Here is an 18,420-nt window from a genome sequence, read left to right on the forward strand (position 1 = left end):
TGAATTTCATGCAAGGTTATTGGACAGTATTATCTGCAGAGTGCATGTTGGGTGGCAGTCATTAACATGGAACACAGTGTGCTGCACATTTGGTTTTTCTGTTTTTTGTGTTCTGAATTTTAATATCTAACTTTTTTTGTATCTTTGGTATTATATCCTTGCCTTGTGATTTGGATATTCTATTATAGTTAATTCAACTATATTGAATTCTATGTTGAATTCAATTCAACATTTTTCAGAACATTAAAAATGAATTAAAAATAATATTTTAATGGGAGTTACAGACCAAGGAGACTGTGCTAGTCAGACTATAGACAAGATTTTGTGACTTCTGAAACACTACTGCCTGACTCACCCTAAGCCACATAGTGTAGAAACTGACAATAATCAGGATGTGGGTATTGGTGTCTTCAACAGTTACAGTAGTGTGTCCTTGCTTAAACTTCTGTGGCAGTAATTTTAAATGTCTTATTGTAACATGAGAGAGAATCTTCTTGGTAGAAGTTAAGGCCATCTCCCTGGTGTGTGAGTCTGTGAAATAAGAGTGTCCTTCCCTGGTTAACAGATAATGATGGACAAAATTTCAAGGGGCTTGAGGTGTTCCCCTTTTTATATTTTTTTCCAAAATTAGTCTTTCCAGAGTCTAGATATTATATGTATACTAGGGAGAACATGGAATGTTAGTTTGCATAAGATTGAATTTGAGATGCTTTTTATTTCCCTGTATAGGCAAATACATACCCACAGGTATATCATGTTACTTTAAAATTTTATTATTTCTGGTATTGTAGACAAATACACGGAAACACAAAATGTGCTTAGAAATAAAATATTATTTTCTAGACCAATGGCTGAAAATCAGCAAACATGTTTTTTCCCCAGAGAAAACCTTACTAGTCTCCTGGTTTATCAACCATCCCAGAGTGCAGCTACCTGGTGGGGAAAATATGCCATCACAGCTGGCCCCTGTGCCCCGTTGCTTAACCCTGAAGCACTGCTGCCAAGGCCAGAGTCCAGAAGAGTGCCCTTTCCTGGGTGATAAGCGCAAGTGAACTCTGCCTCAGAGTGTCATGGCCGTGCTTCCTGCCTGGACACGCACAGAGCATCTCAGAGCTAGAACCTCGGCCCCTTCCTGTCTCCAGTGAGCCCTCAAGTCCCAGAGAAACCACACTAGCCCCCTCTCCTCAAACATCCAGTCATGGTGGACGGGAAGCTCTAGGCTCCTGGCGGCCTCAGCTCCTGTAGCCTGAGTCAGCTAGTACAGGGACACCAGTCCCCATACCCTCACCTGGAGCCTTGCTTTATCCTTTCAGCTGCTCGGCTCCTGGGAACATCACAAAGAAAAATTCTTACAGGGCCTGCTTATAAATTTTCCTTAAATAAAATGAGGCTTCTTTAAACTTTATTCACATTTTCTTTGATGCTCTTATTTGTGGACAAATCACCACTAAAAGTTATTTTCCATGTTGATTCCATTTGTATGATATTATAGGGTAATTTTAAAAATGCATGTAAATGCATTCTATATATTTATTTAAAATAAGCACTTTCCAGGGGCTTTCCTGGTGGTCCAATGGCTGAGACTTCATGCTCCCAATGCAGGAGGCCTGACTCAATCCCTGGCCAGGAAACTAGATCGCACATGCTACAACTAAAGGCCCCACATGCTTCAATGAAGACTGAAGATCCTGCATGTCACAGCCAACACCTGATGAAGCCAAATAAAATAAATAAATAAAATTCATAAAAAAATAAGCACTTTCCAGAGAAAAATATTACTTCCCTAGGCTCTATCATCACAATTATGCCAAATTGTTGCATTTTTACAGTGTGCTTAAAACTCTAAAAGTGGCTTTCTAGGCCTATCTAATATGCAAGAATATGCAAGTTAAATAAGTGACAGTAGACTTGTATGTACTCATAGCATCTCTTTATGTGACTTGCAGGAAGACCCTGCACTCAGCTTCAGCTCCTGAATCCAGAACGCTTTGCACGTCTTATCAAAGAAGTAATGAACACATTCTGGCCTGGCAGAGAGTTGATCGTCCAGTGGTACCCATGCGATGAAGACAGAAAGCACCCGTCTGTGTCATGGCTTAGGATGGTGTGGAAGCATCTCTACGTACATTTTTCAGAGGATCTGACTTTATTTGATGAGATGCCGCTCATTCCCAGGACCCCACTAGAAGAAGGGCAGATGTGTGTGGAGCTCATCAGACTCAGGGCTCCTTCATTAGTCATTTTAGATGACGAGTCTGAAGCACAGCTTCCAGAATTTTTAGCGGACGTGGTACAGAAGCTTGGAGGGATTGTCCTTAAAAAATTAGATGCCTCCATACAGCACCCGCTTATTAAAAAATATATCCATCTGCCCTCGCCGAGTGCTGTGCTGCACATCATGGAGAAGATGCCTCTGCAGAAGCTGTGTAACCAGGTCGCGTCGCTGCTTCCAACGCACAAAGACGCCCTGCGCAAGTTCTTGGCCAACTTGACTGAGAGCAGTGAGAAGGAGAAGAGAATAATTCAGGAGCTGACAATATTCAAGCGCATCAACCACTCATCCAGCCAGGGGCTGTCCTCCTACACCAGGCTGAAGGGCTGCAGGGTCCTGCACCCTGCGGCCACGCTCCCAGCCGGCCTGCGGCTCTCCATCTCGGTGGTCGACAGCAGTGATGAGGCCACTGTCCGCCTGGCGAACCTGCTGAAGGTGGAGAAGGTCAGGACCACCAGCTGCTTGAAGCTCATCTTAAAAGACGTCGAAAGTACATTTTACTCTCAAGAAGAGGTGACACACCTTGTGCTATGGGTCCTTGAGAACCTGTCCTCTCTCAAAAGTGAGAACCCAAACGTGCTTGATTGGTTAACGCCACTGAAGTTTATTCAGCTCCCGCCAGGGCGGCTGGTGATGGCCAGCGAACTCTTCGACCCTGACGTGGAGGTGTTGAAGGACCTCTTCTATGACGAAGAGGAAGCTTGTTTCCCGCCCTCGGCCTTTACCTCCCCAGACATCCTTCACTCTTTAAGACAGATTGGCCTGAAAAATGAAGCCAGTCTCAAAGAGAAAGATGTTGTACAAGTGGCTAAAAAAATTGAAGCCTTACAGGCCAGTTCTTGTCCAAATCAGGACATTCTCCTGAAGAAAGCCAGGACACTCTTACTGGTTTTAAATAAGAACCCTGCCCTGCTGCACTCATGTGAAGGGAAGGCGACCCTAAAGAAGATAAAATGGGTTCCAGCTTGCAAGGAAAGGCCCCCAAACTACCCAGGCTCCTTAGTCTGGAAAGGCGACCTCTGTGAGCTCTGTGCGCCCCCCGACATGTGTGATGCAGCCCATGCCATCTTGGTTGGCTCTTCACTCCCCCTCGTGGAGAGTGTCCATGTAAACTTGGAGAAAGCTTTAGGCATCCTCACAAAACCTGGTATCAACGCCGTCTTAAAGCACTTTAAGATCGTTGTGGATTGGTATACATCAAAGACCTTTAGCGATGAAGACTACTACCAATTCCAACATATTTTGCTTGAAATTTATGGATTCATGCATGATCATTTAAATGAAGGGAAAGATGCTTTCAGAGCCTTAAAATTTCCATGGGTTTGGACTGGCAAAAAGTTCTGTCCTCTCGCCCAAGCTGTGATAAAACCATTCCATGATCTTGACCTTCAGCCTTATTTGCATAGTGTGCCTAAAACCATGGCAAAGTTCCACCAGCTGTTTAAGGCCTGTGGCTCAATAGAGGAGTTGACAGCAGATCATATTTCTATGGTCATTCAGAAGGTGTATCTCAAAAGTGACCAAGACCTCAGTGACCAGGAAAGCAAACAGAATCTTCATCTTATGTTGAACATTATCAGGTGGCTTTACAGCAATCAGATTCCAGCAAGTCCCAACACACCAGTTCCTATACATCATAGCAAGAACCCTTCCAAGCTTATCATGAAGCCAATTCATGAGTGCTGCTACTGTGACATCAAAGTTGATGACCTGAATGACTTACTGGAAGATTCTGTGGAGCCGATCATTTTGGTGCATGAGGACATACCCATGAAAACTGCTGAGTGGCTGAAAGTCCCATGCCTCAGTACAAGACTAATTAACCCCGAGAACATGGGCTTTGAACAGTCAGGACAACGAGAACCGCTAACAGTAAGGATCAAAAATATTTTGGAAGAGTACCCTTCAGTGTCAGATATCTTTAAAGAGCTTCTTCAAAATGCTGATGATGCAAATGCAACAGAATGCAGCTTCATGATTGACATGAGAAGAAACATGGACATCCGAGAGAATCTCCTGGACCCTGGGATGGCGGCGTGCCATGGGCCAGCTCTGTGGTCGTTCAACAACTCCCAGTTCTCGGATTCAGACTTCGTGAACATAACCAGGCTTGGGGAATCTCTGAAGAGGGCTGAAGTTGACAAGGTTGGGAAGTTTGGTCTTGGGTTCAACTCTGTGTACCACATCACTGATATCCCTGTCATTATGAGTCGAGAGTTCATGATAATGTTTGACCCGAACATCAACCACATTAGTAAGCACATTAAAGACAGGTCTAACCCTGGGATCAAAATTAACTGGAGCAAACAGCAGAAGAGACTCAGGAAGTTTCCTAATCAGTTCAAACCATTCATGAACGTGTTTGACTGTCAGTTGCCCCTGACGGTGGAGGCTCCCTACAGTTATAGCGGGACTCTGTTCCGACTGTCCTTCAGAACCCAGCAGGAAGCCAAAGTGAGCGAGGTCAGCAGCACGTGCTACAACACAGCAGACATCTACTCTCTGGTGGATGAGTTTAGTCTCTGTGGACACAGGCTTATCATTTTCACTCAGAATGTAACCTCCATGTACTTGAAGTACCTGAAGATTGAGGAGACCAATCCCAGCTTAGCACAGGACACAATAATCATAAAAAAAAAATCATGCTCCTCTAAAGCGCTGACCGCACCCGTCATCAGCGTTCTAAAAGAAGCTGCTAAGCTCATGAAGACTTGCGGCACCAGTAACAAAAAGCTCCCTGCCGAGGCCCCCAAGTCATCTTGCATCCTGCAGATCACAGTGGAGGAATTTCACCATGTGTTCCGAAGGATTGCAGACTTACAGTCACCACTCTTCAGAGGTCCAGAAGACGACCCAGCTACTCTCTTTGAAATGGCTAAAGCAGGCCAATCCAAAAAGCCGTCAGATGAGTTGCCCCAGAAAACCGTGGATTGTACCACGTGGTTGATCTGTACCTGCATGGACACAGGGGAGGCGCTCAAGTTCTCCCTGAGTGAGAGCGGGAGAAGGTTGGGCCTGGTCCCATGTGGGGCTGTGGCAGTTCTCCTTGCTGAAGTCCAGGACCAGAAGTGGGCCGTGCGGCCACAGGCTGGAGAAGTGTTCTGTTATTTACCTCTGCGGATAAAGACGGGATTGCCAGTTCACATCAATGGGTGCTTCGCTGTTACTTCGAACAGGAAAGAAATCTGGAAGACAGACACGAAGGGGCGCTGGAATACCACCTTCATGAGGCACGTGGTCGTGAAAGCGTACCTGGAGGCTCTCAGCGTGTTGCGTGAGCTAGCCGCCAGCGGGGAACTGACGGACTACACTTACCACACTGTGTGGCCTGACCCCGACCTAGTGCACGACGACTTTTCTGTCATCTGCCAAGGGTTTTATGAAGACATCGCCCATGGGAAAGGGAAGGACTTGACGAGGGTCTTCTCCGACGGGTCTATGTGGGTCTCCATGAAGAACGTGAGATTTCTGGATGACTCCATACTTAAAAGAAGAGATGTTGGTCCAGCCGCCTTCAAGATATTTTTGAAATACCTCAAGAAGACAGGGTCAAAAAACCTTTGTGCTGTTGAACTTCCTTCTTCAGTAAAGCTAGGATTTGAAGAAGCTGGCTGCAAACAGATACTGCTGGAAAATACATTTTCAGAGAGACAGTTTTTTTCAGAAGTGTTTTTCCCAAATATTCAAGAAATTGAAGCAGAACTCAGAGATCCTTTAATGAATTTTGTCCTAAACGAGAAAGTTGATGAGTTCTCGGGGATCCTCCGTGTTACCCCATGTATCCCCTGCTCTTTGGAGGGGCATCCTCTGGTTTTACCATCAAGATTAATCCACCCTGAAGGACGCGTCGCTAAGTTATTTGATACTAAAGATGGACGATTTCCTTATGGTTCCACTCAGGACTATCTAAACCCTATTATTCTGATCAAACTAGTCCAGCTAGGTATGGCAAAGGATGATATTTTGTGGGATGACATGCTGGAGCGTGCAGAGTCAGTAGCTGAAATTAATAAAAGTGATCACGGTGCTGCTTGTCTACGAAGTAGCATCCTGTTAAGTCTTATTGATGAAAAACTGAAAATAAGGGATCCAAGAGCAAAGGATTTTGCTGCAAAATATCAAACAATCCCTTTCCTCCCATTTCTGACAAAGCCGGCAGGTTTCTCTTTGGATTGGAAAGGCAACAGCTTTAAGCCTGAAACCATGTTTGCAGCAACTGACCTCTATATAGCCGAGCACCAGGATATAGTCTGTCTTTTGCAACCAATTCTAAACGAAAATTCTCATTCCTTCAGAGGCTGTGGGTCTGTGCCCTTGGCGGTGAAGGAGTTTCTGGGTTTGCTCCGGAAGCCCACAGTTGAGCTGGTTGTAAACCAGCTGAGAGAAGTTGCAAAGTCAGTTGACGATGGGATCACATTATACCAGGAGAACATCACCAATGCTTGCTACAAATACCTCCATGAGGCGATGATGCAGAGTGACAGCACCAAGACGGCAGTCACTGAAAAGCTGAAAACCTTTAACTTCATTCTAGTTGAGAATGCGTATGTCAACTCAGAAAAAGTGGCTTTTCATTTAAATTTTGAAGCAGCCCCATACCTTTATCAGTTGCCTAATAAATATAAAAATAATTTCCGTGAACTTTTTGAAAGTGTGGGTGTGAGGCAGTCTTTCACTGTGGAAGATTTTGCCCTCGTTTTGGAATCCATAGCTCAAGAAAAAGAAACCAAACAAGTAACAGAAGAGAATTTTCAGCTCTGCCGGCGAATAATCAGTGAGGGGATATGGAGTCTCATTAGAGAAAAGAAACAAGAATTTTGTGAGAAAAATTATGGCCACATATTATTGCCAGATACTAACCTTAAGCTTCTCCCTGCGAAGTCTCTGTGCTATAATGACTGTCCCTGGATAAAAGTGAAGGACACCACTGTCAAGTACTGTCACGCAGACATACCCAGGGAAGTAGCCGTGAAACTGGGTGCAGTGCCAAAGCGGCACAAAGCCCTGGAACGCTATGCATCCAACGTGTGCTTCACGACGCTGGGCTCAGAGTTTGGGCAGAAAGAAAAACTGACCAGCAGAATTAAGAGCATCCTCAATGCCTATCCTTCAGAAAAGGAGATGCTGAAAGAGCTGCTTCAGAACGCTGATGACGCGAAGGCCACGGAGATCTGCTTCGTGTTTGACCCCAGGCAGCACCCAGTGGACAGGATATTTGATGATAAGTGGGCGCCCTTGCAGGGGCCAGCACTGTGTGTGTACAACAACCAGCCTTTCACGGAGGACGATGTCAGAGGGATCCAGAACCTGGGCAGAGGCACCAAGGAAGGGAACCCTTGTAAGACCGGACAGTACGGGGTGGGGTTCAACTCCGTGTATCACATCACAGACTGCCCCTCCTTCATCTCTGGCAATGATATCCTGTGCATTTTCGACCCTCATGCCAGGTATGCACCGGGGGCCACGTCTGTCAGTCCTGGACGCATGTTCAGAGACCTGGATGCGGATTTCAGAACTCAGTTCTCAGACGTTCTGGACCTTTACCTGGGAACTCACTTCAAGTTGGACAACTGCACGATGTTCCGATTCCCTCTCCGTAACACAGAGATGGCAAAGGTTTCGGAGATCTCATCAGTTCCATCATCAGACAGGATGGTCCAAAACCTCCTGGATAAGCTGCGATCAGACGGGGCAGAGCTGTTAATGTTTCTTAACCACATGGAAAAAATCTCTATTTGTGAAATAGACAAAGCCACAGGTGCCCTGAATGTGCTGTATTCCGTGAAGGGTAATATCACTGACGGGGACCGGCTGAAGAGGAAGCAGTTTCACGCGTCTGTCATTGACAGCGTCACAAAGAAGAGGCAGCTCCCAGACATCCCAGTGCAGCAGGTCACCTACACCATGGACACCGAGGACTCTGAGGGGAGCCTCACCACCTGGCTCATCTGTAACAGATCTGGCTTCTCCAGCATGGACAAGGTGTCCAAGAGCGTTGTGTCAGCGCACAAGAACCAGGACATCACACTCTTCCCTCGGGGGGGCGTGGCCGCCTGCATCACCCACAACTACAAGAAGCCCCACAGGGTCTTCTGCTTCCTGCCACTCTCTTTAGAGACGGGGCTCCCGTTCCACGTGAACGGCCACTTTGCACTGGACTCGGCCCGCAGGAACCTGTGGCGGGATGACAACGGGGTTGGCGTGCGCAGCGACTGGAACAGCAGCCTGATGACGGCGCTCATCGCGCCCGCGTACGTGGAGCTGCTGGCCCAGCTGAAGAAGCGCTACTTCCCCGGCTCCGACCCAACACTGTCGGTCCTGCAGAACACACCCATCCATGTTGTCAAGGACACGCTGAAGAAGTTCCTATCGTTCTTCCCTGTCAACAGGCTGGACCTCCAGCCAGACCTGTACTGTCTAGTGAAGGCACTGTACAGCTGCATCCACGATGACATGAAGCGCCTTCTTCCAGTGGTGCGCGCTCCCAGCATCGACGGCTCCGACCTGCACTCCGCCGTCATCATCACCTGGGTCAACATGTCCACCTCAAATAAAACCAGGCCGTTCTTTGACAATCTACTGCAGGATGAGCTACAGCACCTTAAAAACGCAGATTATAACATCACCACACGCAAAACAGTTGCAGAGAACGTCTACAGGCTGAAGCACCTGCTCCTGGAGATCGGCTTCAACCTGGTTTACAACTGTGACGAGACTGCTAACCTGTACCACTGCCTTGTGGATGCCAACATCCCTGTGAGCTATGTCACCTCTGCCGATGTCCGGGCTTTCTTAATGACCTTTTCCTCTCCCGACACCAACTGCCATATTGGGAAGCTGCCCTGTCGTCTCCAGCAGACCAACCTGAAGCTTTTCCACAGTTTAAAACTTTTAGTCGATTATTGTTTTAAGGACGCAGAAGAAAGTGAATTTGAAGTGGAGGGCCTGCCCCTTCTCATTACCCTGGACAGCGTTTTGCAGACTTTTGATACAAAACGTCCCAAGTTTCTGACAACATACCACGAACTGATCCCATCCCGCAAAGACCTGTTCATGAACACGCTGTACTTGAAGTACAGCAATATTTTACTGAACTGCAAAGTTGCAAAAGTATTTGACATTTCCAGTTTTGCCGACCTGCTGCCCTCTGTGCTGCCCCGCGAGTACAAGACCAAGAGCTGCACCAAGTGGAAAGACAGCTTTGCCAGTGAGTCTTGGCTGAAGAATGCCTGGCATTTCATCAGTGAGTCTGTGAACGTGAAGGAGGACCAAGAGGAGACAAAGCCAGCCTTCGACGCTGTCGTGGACACCCTGAGAGACTGGGCTCTGCTCCCCGGAACAAAGTTCACTGTGTCGGCCAACCAGCTCGTGGTCCCCGAGGGGGACGTCTTGCTCCCGCTGAGCCTCATGCACATCGCTGTCTTCCCAAATGCCCAGACTGATAAGGTTTTTCATGCCCTCATGAAAGCCGGCTGCATTCAGCTGGCTTTGAACAAAATCTGCTCCAAAGACAGTGCATTTGTCCCTCTGTTGTCCTCTCACACGGCCAACATAGAGAGCCCCACAAGCATTTTGAAGGCTGTGCATTACATGGTCCAAACCTCAACGTTTAGAACTGAAAAATTAGTGGAAAATGACTTTGAAGCACTTTTGATGTACTTCAATTGCAATTTGAATCACTTGATGTCCCAAGATGACATAAAAATTTTAAAGTCACTTCCGTGCTACAAATCCATCAGTGGTCGCTACATGAGCATTGCGAAGTTTGGAACATGCTACGTGCTTACAAAAAGTATTCCCTCCGCTGAAGTGGAAAAATGGACGCAATCATCGTCCTCTGCGTTTCTTGAAGAAAAAATACACTTGAAAGAACTGTATGAGCTGCTGGGTTGTGTACCTGTGGATGATCTTGAGGTATATTTGAAACACCTCTTACCAAAAATTGAAAATCTCTCTTACGATGCAAAACTAGAGCATTTGATTTATCTCAAGAATAGACTGTCAAATGTCGAGGAGCTGTCTGAGATCAAGGAACAACTTTTTGAAAAGCTGGAAGGTTTGTTGATAATCCATGATGCTAACAACCGACTAAAGCAAGCAAAACATTTCTATGACAGAACTATAAGAGTTTTTGAAGTTATGCTTCCTGAAAAATTGTTCATCCCGAAGGACTTCTTTAAAAAACTGGAACAACTTATAAAACCCAAAAATCAAGTTGCATTTATGACCTCCTGGGTAGAATTCTTAAGAAACATTGGACTGAAACACATCCTCTCTCAGCAGCAGTTGTTGCAGTTTGCTAAGGAAATCAGTGTGCGAGCTAATACGGAAAGCTGGTCTAAGGAAACGCTGCAGAACACGGTCGACATCCTTCTCCATCACATATTTCAGGAACGAACGGATCTGTTCGTGGGGGACTTCCTGAAAGAACTGTCTCTGATCCCCTTCTTGTGTCCAGAGCGGGCCCCCATGGAGTTCATCCGATTTCACCCTCAATATCAGGAGGTGAATGGGACGCTCCCCCTCATCAGGTTCAGTGGCGCCCAGGTGAACCCGAAGTTCAAACAGTGCGACGTGCTGCAGCTGCTGTGGACGTCCTGCCCCATCCTCCCAGAGAAGGCCACGCCCCTGAGCATCAGGGAGCAGGCGGGGAGTGACCTCGGCCCCCAGGAGCAGCTGGAGCAGGTTCTGAGCCTGCTGAACGTGAACCTTGACCCCCCCGTGGACAAGGTCATCAATAACTGCAGGAACGTGTGCAACATCACGACGCTGGATGAGGACATGGTCAGGACCAGAGCCAAGGTCCTGAGGAGCATATACGAGTTCCTCAGCGCCGAGAAGAGGGAGTTCCGTTTCCAGCTGCGGGGCGTTGCTTTTGTGATGGTGGAAGATGGCTGGAAGCTCCTGAAGCCGGAGGAGGTGGTAATCAACCTGGAGTATGAGTCCGATTTCAAGCCGTATCTGTACAAGCTGCCCTTAGAGCTGGGCACCTTCCACCAGCTGTTCAAACATTTGGGCACTGAGGATGTCATCTCCACCAAGCAGTATGTAGAGGTGCTGAGCCGCATCTTCAAGAACTCCGAAGGGAAGCAGCTGGACCCGAACGAGATGCGCACTGTCAAGAGGGTCGTTTCCGGCCTGTTCAGGAGTCTGCAGAATGACTCTGTCAAGGTGCGAGGCGACCTGGAGAACATCCGGGACCTCGCGCTCTACCTGCCGAGCCAGGACGGCCGGCTGGTCAGGTCAAGCATCCTGGTATTCGATGACGCCCCGCACTACAAGAGCAGGATCCAGGGCAGCATCGGGGTGCAGATGCTGGTGGACCTCAGCCAGTGCTACCTGGGGAAGGACCATGGCTTCCACACCAAGCTCATCATGCTCTTCCCCCAGAAGCTGCGGCCGCGCCTGCTGAGCAGCATCCTGGAGGAGCAGCTGGACGAGGAGACCCCCAGGGTGTGCCAGTTTGGGGCACTGTGCTCACTCCAAGGCCGGCTGCAGCTCCTGCTGTCCTCTGAGCAGTTTATCGCGGGCCTCGTCAGGATCATGAAGCATGAGAATGACAACGCCTTCCTGGCCAATGAGGAGAAGGCCATCCGCCTCTGCAAGGCCCTCCGGGAAGGGCTGAAGGTGTCCTGCTTCGAGAAGCTTCAGACCACACTACGGGTGAAGGGCTTCAACCCCATCCCCCAGAGCAGGAGTGAGACCTTTGCCTTCCTGAAGCGGTTTGGGAATGCCGTCATCCTGCTGTACATACAGCACTCAGACAGTAAGGACATCAACTTCCTGCTGGCCTTGGCCATGACGCTGAAGTCAGCAACTGACAACCTGATCTCTGACACGTCCTACCTAATTGCTATGCTGGGATGCAACGATATTTACAGGATCAGCGAGAAGCTTGACAGCCTAGGTGTGAAATATGACTCTTCAGAACCATCGAAACTTGAACTGCCAATGCCTGGCACGCCAATACCTGCTGAGATTCATTACACCCTGCTCATGGACCCCATGAATGTCTTTTACCCGGGAGAGTACGTCGGGTACCTTGTCGATGCCGAAGGCGGGGACATCTACGGGTCGTACCAGCCAACGTACACGTATGCCATCATCGTACAAGAGGTCGAAAGAGAAGACGCCGACAACTCGAGCTTCCTAGGAAAGATTTATCAGATTGACATTGGCTACAGTGAGTACAAAATCGTTAGCTCTCTGGATCTGTATAAGTTCTCACGGCCAGAGGAGGGCTCCCAGAGCAGAGACAGTGCCCCCTCCACCCCTACAAGCCCCACGGAGTTCCTGGCCCCTGGTCTTCGAAGCGTCCCACCCCTCTTCCCTGGGAAAGAGGGCATCAAGACCCCGTCTTCCAAGCATCATGCCCCCAAAAAACTCAAGGCTACTTCTCTCCCAGAAATTCTCAAGGAGGTGACATCTGTGGTGGAGCAAGCCTGGAAGCTTCCTGAGTCAGAGAGGAAGAAGATTATCAGGCGGTTGTACCTGAAATGGCACCCTGACAAAAACCCAGAGGACCACGACATGGCTAATGAGGTTTTTAAGCATCTGCAGAATGAGATTAACAGGTTAGAGAAACAGGCTTTTCTCGATCAAAATTCAGACAGAGCCTCAAGGCGGACGTTTCCCACCTCGGCTACCCGGTTCCAGTCAGAGAAGTTCTCCTTCCAGAGATTTTACACGTCATGGAACCAGGAGGCCACTAGCCACAAATCCGAGCGGCAGCAGCAAAATAAAGAGAAAGGCCCGCCGCCGGCCGGGCAGACGTACTCCCAGAGGTTCTTTGTCCCCCCAACTTTCAAGACGGTCGGCAACCCAGTGGAGGCGCGCAGGTGGTTGCGCCAGGCCAGGGCCAACTTCTCGGCCGCCAGGAACGACCTGCACAAGAACGCCAACGAGTGGGTGTGCTTCAAATGCTTCCTGTCTGCCAAGCTGGCCCTCATCGCGGCCGACTACGCCGTGCGGGGCAAATCCGACAAGGATGTGAAGCCGACGGCCCTGGCGCAGAAGATCGAGGAGTACAGCCAGCAGCTGGAGGGCCTGACCAATGACGTCCACACCCTGGAGGCCTACGGTGTGGACAGCTTAAAGACCAGGTACCCCGACCTGCTGCCCTTCCCGCAGATCCCCAACGACAGGTTCACATCTGAGGTCGCCATGAGGGTGATGGAATGTACTGCCTGTATCATCATAAAACTTGAAAACTTCATACAACAGAAAGTGTGAGGCAAAAACCGGGGGAGAAGCGGGGAGCTAGGTCCTGGACATGTCGTAGCACAAATATGACTTGCTGTCCTTCCTTAAGCCTCATCGCCTGCATTCAGGGATGGTGACGCACATTGGGGGTTGATCAGGTAGAATCTCGGGCTTCTTATTAACGTGGATGTCCACAGGGGACCTTGACCTGAGAGAGTAGTGTTTTGACGCTGGTTTTGAACTTGGAATCGCTGGATCTGGCTGGCTGGCTGGCTGGCCAGCATCTCTGTGAACTGCACTTTACACACCAAAGCTCAGCGGTCTGTTAGATAGAGTCCCTGTGTCTCTGGTTGGTGGTGGGAGGCAGGGGAAGTTAGTTTTGTGTTTTTAATGTATGCAGTATTTTTGAAGGAGCTAATGAAACACTGGACATATCATTGGTTGAAACAAATGAGGGGGATTAGGTCTGTGGAGCTTTATCGTTTCTTTAAGCAGATCCTCTTGGGTGCATTATCAGCTGGATCTGATTATGAGCCTGTTGCAGTTTTACATACTAGATACTCAGCACATGTGTAACATGGTACAGTATTTTATCCTGACTACTACTTGATTGAGACTCTGTAGACAGCCCCCACTGGGGTGCCCTGAGTGCCCTTCACATCCTCTTCCTGGAGGTCCCCCTCCCTGGGCCTGCAGGCGTCCCAGATCATGAAGGTGGCACGCAGGAGACCCCGGTGGTGGCCCCTGTTCTCGCTGGATGTGAATATTGCTTCTGAGAACTGCTTGCCAAAGCCATGCCTGTTACCTGTGAGGGCATTTGCTTGATGTTTGTTTGTAAGTGTTCCCTAATTTATATGGTGTGGTTGGACACGATGTGCTCTTCCGTTGTCTAAAGGTGCTGCACTCAACATTTTTTGTCCTTCAACATGGCACTTAGTGGAGTTTTTTTCTTTGGATTTCACTATGAAGACATTAAAAAATTGTAAAATCATGTGACAATATCCAGTAGGTTATAAAAGAGGAATTATCAGCTTGTATCTTCCCCATGAATAATTCAGAACTGATGTTTAATTTTTATCATGTTTGAATGTCCTATGAATGTTATATCCCTTGCAGAATATAAAAGATGATAATTAGTTTATTTAAGTGTGCTGGCTGTAAATGATGTGCAGTATAATATTTTATGCAATTAAGGGCTTATGGGACATATTACCACTTTTTTACTTGTACTGGTAATAAGGAATGTTTGCGCCTCCACTATTGTATTGCTTCTGGATGTGAGCCATGTGATGATTTCTGCTATTATATTAAGTGCCACAATTTTAATAAAGCAAATGTACATATGAAATCATTGTAACTGGTATTTCCTGAGAAATAGTTCCTTGAAAATCTAACTTAGTATCTTCCTGTATTAAGGTTTGACATGCTGTGTATATGTGTGTTTATTGGAAATACTAGGATAGAACTTTCCTATACATTTATAATATACTGGAATATACTGGAATTTTAAGAGGTTTCTTTTTATGATTGAGTATGAAATACTTGGTATATACTCAGTTTATTAGGTGCTCGTTGATTTTGTTGAGTTGATTTTATTTCACCTTTTTAGGGAATGCGATTAGTTGACATTTGTGACTTTTGTTGTTGTTTAGTTGCTAAATTGTATCTGACTCCTTGCAACCCCCCCATGGACTGGAGCATGCAAGGCTTCCCTGGCCTCCCCTGTCTCCTGGAATTGGCTCAAATTCATGTCCATTGAGTCATGATACTGTTCAACCATCTCATCTTCTGTTGCCCCCTTCTCCTTTTGCCTTCAATATTTTCCAGCATCAGGGTCTTTTCCAATGAGTTGACTCTTTGCATCAGGTGGCCAAAGTATTGGAGCTTCAATATATGTGATACACATATGTATTTGGAAATATATGAAATAGAATTATTCTGTAGTAGAGGCTGGATGGATGCTGACCTTGCCTCAGGGAAGGGCTGTGTGCTGGGACTAGTTCACACAGCCCTAACAGGTGGGCAATGTTCCTCTTATACCTGAGGCACAAGTTTTCAAATCCTACACACCAAACTTGGGGTTCTCTGTCCCGGGGCCCCCCAAATGCTGGATCTCCAGCTATCTGGGACTTTTAAGTTCTTGCTACTTTTAAACTGAGATTCAACACTTGGAATGTATTTTATTGCTTTCAGATATTAAAATGTACACAGAAAATTTTGGCCTTTGTGATAGTTGATGTAGTTGGAGTTTTGTATTTTTTCTAGACTTCCTTTAACAGAAAAATTATAGGTTCGCAGTCCTTTACATGAAGCCCTTGCATCCAAATGTATTTCAGAATTTGGATTTTAGAAAGTTAACACCAGTGAGTATAAACTGGGTTTAATGAGGCTTTTCCATTGGGGGTGGGGGTTGGGCCGCCCCCTTTAATGAAACACAGTGAAACCATGAACACCTACCCACCCTAAACTACACAGACCTGAGAAACAGCCTCATCTAAACTTAGATCAGGTTTTGCTGCCCAGAATTTACAGCAGATGGATTTGGGAAGTTTTCATTATTTGAAACTTTTAGATTTTGAAGTTCAGGCTAAGGAATTTTGGACCCAAACTATTTTTATTATTACTATTATTTTACGCCTTTTACCCTATTTTGCATTTCTTATTAAAAGGAAACTGGAGACTGCCAACTGGTGTGTGAGCAGCTGCTCCCGGGGAAGGGGTTGGAACAGGCCTTCTGCCCATGGAGGTGGGCTCTGTGTTGGCAGGAGGCCCGAGTGGTCCACAGCCACCAGGGGGAACAGATGAAGGCCCGAGAATGATTCTGGGAAGACGTTCACGTAGCGTTTAGTCAAATAAAGAGAAGTAGTTTACAGGTTAGTTTTGGGGACCAGTGGGTATCTTTCCATCAGTGCCAGTCGACATCCTATGTCCTTCCAGCGTTTTGTCGACCTCAAGGATAAAAGAGTAGAAAATGGCAAGTAGACAAGACTTAGCTAGTCACGTATTGCTCAGGGTTCCACCAGAGCCTGGAGTCAGCGGGAGACACGCAGACACCATGTGGGAAGAGGTCTCCTTCCAGGAGTTGACCGGCTATCGGGGCCACAGTCTGTGGCCTGCGGGACGCCTGCCCACGGGCAGGAGCTGGAGCTTCCTAACTGCAGGTGGAGTTTCCTAAACCCCTGACTTCTAGAGCTTCTCCACTGATCTTGTTTTGCCACATTTGGTCTAAAATGTCATCCGTCCTCCATTGCTTAGGAAGCCGATCCCAGGCCCACGCTGTCAAGGCGTGGGAGAGCCTGGAGGGACATGGATACCAGAGCCAACATGAGTTACATTACATTTGAAAAGAAGAACCACATGTTTAAAATCTCTGCTGCTTTCTCTTGTGTTTGTCAAGGCCCTGGATACAAAGCCCAGGACAAACACCGGAGCTGCACTGACTGCTCAGCTCAGAATCCGCTCTCTGCTCCATGCCCTCCTCACCCTCTTGTTCCACCTGCTTGTTATGCCCGACCCAACGTTCACCTGGCTCCTCAACCACAGCCAGCGTGCAGTGGCAGTTATAACACAGAGAAGGTTGAAGCCCAGTGAGCTGCGACGTGTTAGATCGGGGAACGGCAGGGACAAACAGTACAAGCAACCCAGCCTCGCTGGCTTCATGCTGGGGATGGCTCTGCTCTTCAGAAGAGCTCCCACCCTGCTCCCCTGTCCCCCACGAGTGGAGACTGACCTGACGGGTGCCCGAGGGAGCCCTGAGCCCTGTAGGAGCTGCGGAGCCTGTGAGGGGTTGAGAGGGGAAGGGTTCACGTTTCCTCCACTGAAAGGTCTAAATTTACTATTAAGGCTGACATGTTGATCTTCATTTTTTGACTTGTGTCTGCTTCTCAGTCGGTTAGGAAATTGGAAAAGAAATAAAGACTGTTTTTCAAGGTCCCTAAAATATCAACCAATACTCTGTGATCGTATCCACTTGGCGTGTAGTGCTCTCCATGTATGTGCCTCGTTGCCGGGTGCTCCTAGCACGGCCTTGCCCCTTCAGTGCAGATTTAAACTACACTGTATAATGTACTTAAGGTAGGTTTATGTAGTACATTCTAGAATACAGCCCATCTGAAAGTCTGTCTTGTAACCAAGGAGAAATCCCTCATCACTCGGGAGAAAGGAGCTAGAAACAAAAGTTTGGACTTACACCTTTTATTTAAAATGGTCTATTCCCCGTCCTTTGATTCCTTTTTTTTTTATTTTGCTTTATCATCGACTTTTTTTTGGACATGTACACACATTCTATGAGAACCCATCTACATCAACTGGGTTGGAAGACTTTTTTTACACAAACATGGTATAAGAGAGTAAATATGAAATAAAAATGACAACACTACTATGACAACAGGAGTGTCACAGCAAGAAAGCAGACATTAATTTTAAAAATCAGGACTTAACTAAATGGAAAAGGCAAATACTTATTTAAATAATCTAAGCCCCCACCCTCCCAATCCCCTGAAACTGGAGTGTTATATTCAGAGTTGAGTTTGCTCTTAACTGATTAGGACACACTGTATTTTTAAAATTTTAATTTGTATTTTATTTTGTATTAATAATTTCAAATGTTTATAATACCAGTAATTTAAATATTAAGGAACTGTTAGGAGTAGGTTGCATTGTTAACACCTTGTTAAGACAGCATTATAAATAAAGACTTCACTTTTCTCTCAGTTCTGAGACTGGAAAATGAAACTGATGCTGTATTTCTAGTCATAAATCCTTTAATGGGAAAGTTGCAATGGTGTTGGTCCCACCACGTCTTGTGCCGTGTGGGGATTCTAACGGGACCGATCAGTAAAACAGACATCAAAACCAACACCTGGTGTTCGGTGTGATGAAGGCATTCTACCATGTAAGTAAAGCCACAAAACCAAAGCATTCATGGGTTCAATGTGTATGTCCAC

The 18,420-nt window shown here is 47.1% G+C and overlaps 1 protein-coding gene across 2 annotated transcripts in view; it reads left to right on the forward strand.

The window, feature by feature from the left end:
• Positions 1-14,822, forward strand: part of SACS (sacsin molecular chaperone) — a 77,612-nt gene extending 62,790 nt beyond the window's left edge. For both annotated transcript variants that reach the window (XM_043891650.1, XM_043891651.1), the window contains one exon: positions 1,947-14,822. In XM_043891650.1, coding sequence (XP_043747585.1) covers positions 1,947-13,504 — 11,558 coding nt within the window. In that variant the 3' untranslated portion in view covers positions 13,505-14,822. The remainder of the gene's footprint in view (positions 1-1,946) is intronic.
• The last annotated feature ends 3,598 nt before the right edge of the window (positions 14,823-18,420 follow it).

This window comes from Cervus elaphus, chromosome 30 (assembly GCF_910594005.1).
Source record: "Cervus elaphus chromosome 30, mCerEla1.1, whole genome shotgun sequence".
In the NCBI taxonomy this organism is placed as follows: Eukaryota; Metazoa; Chordata; class Mammalia; order Artiodactyla; family Cervidae; genus Cervus; species Cervus elaphus.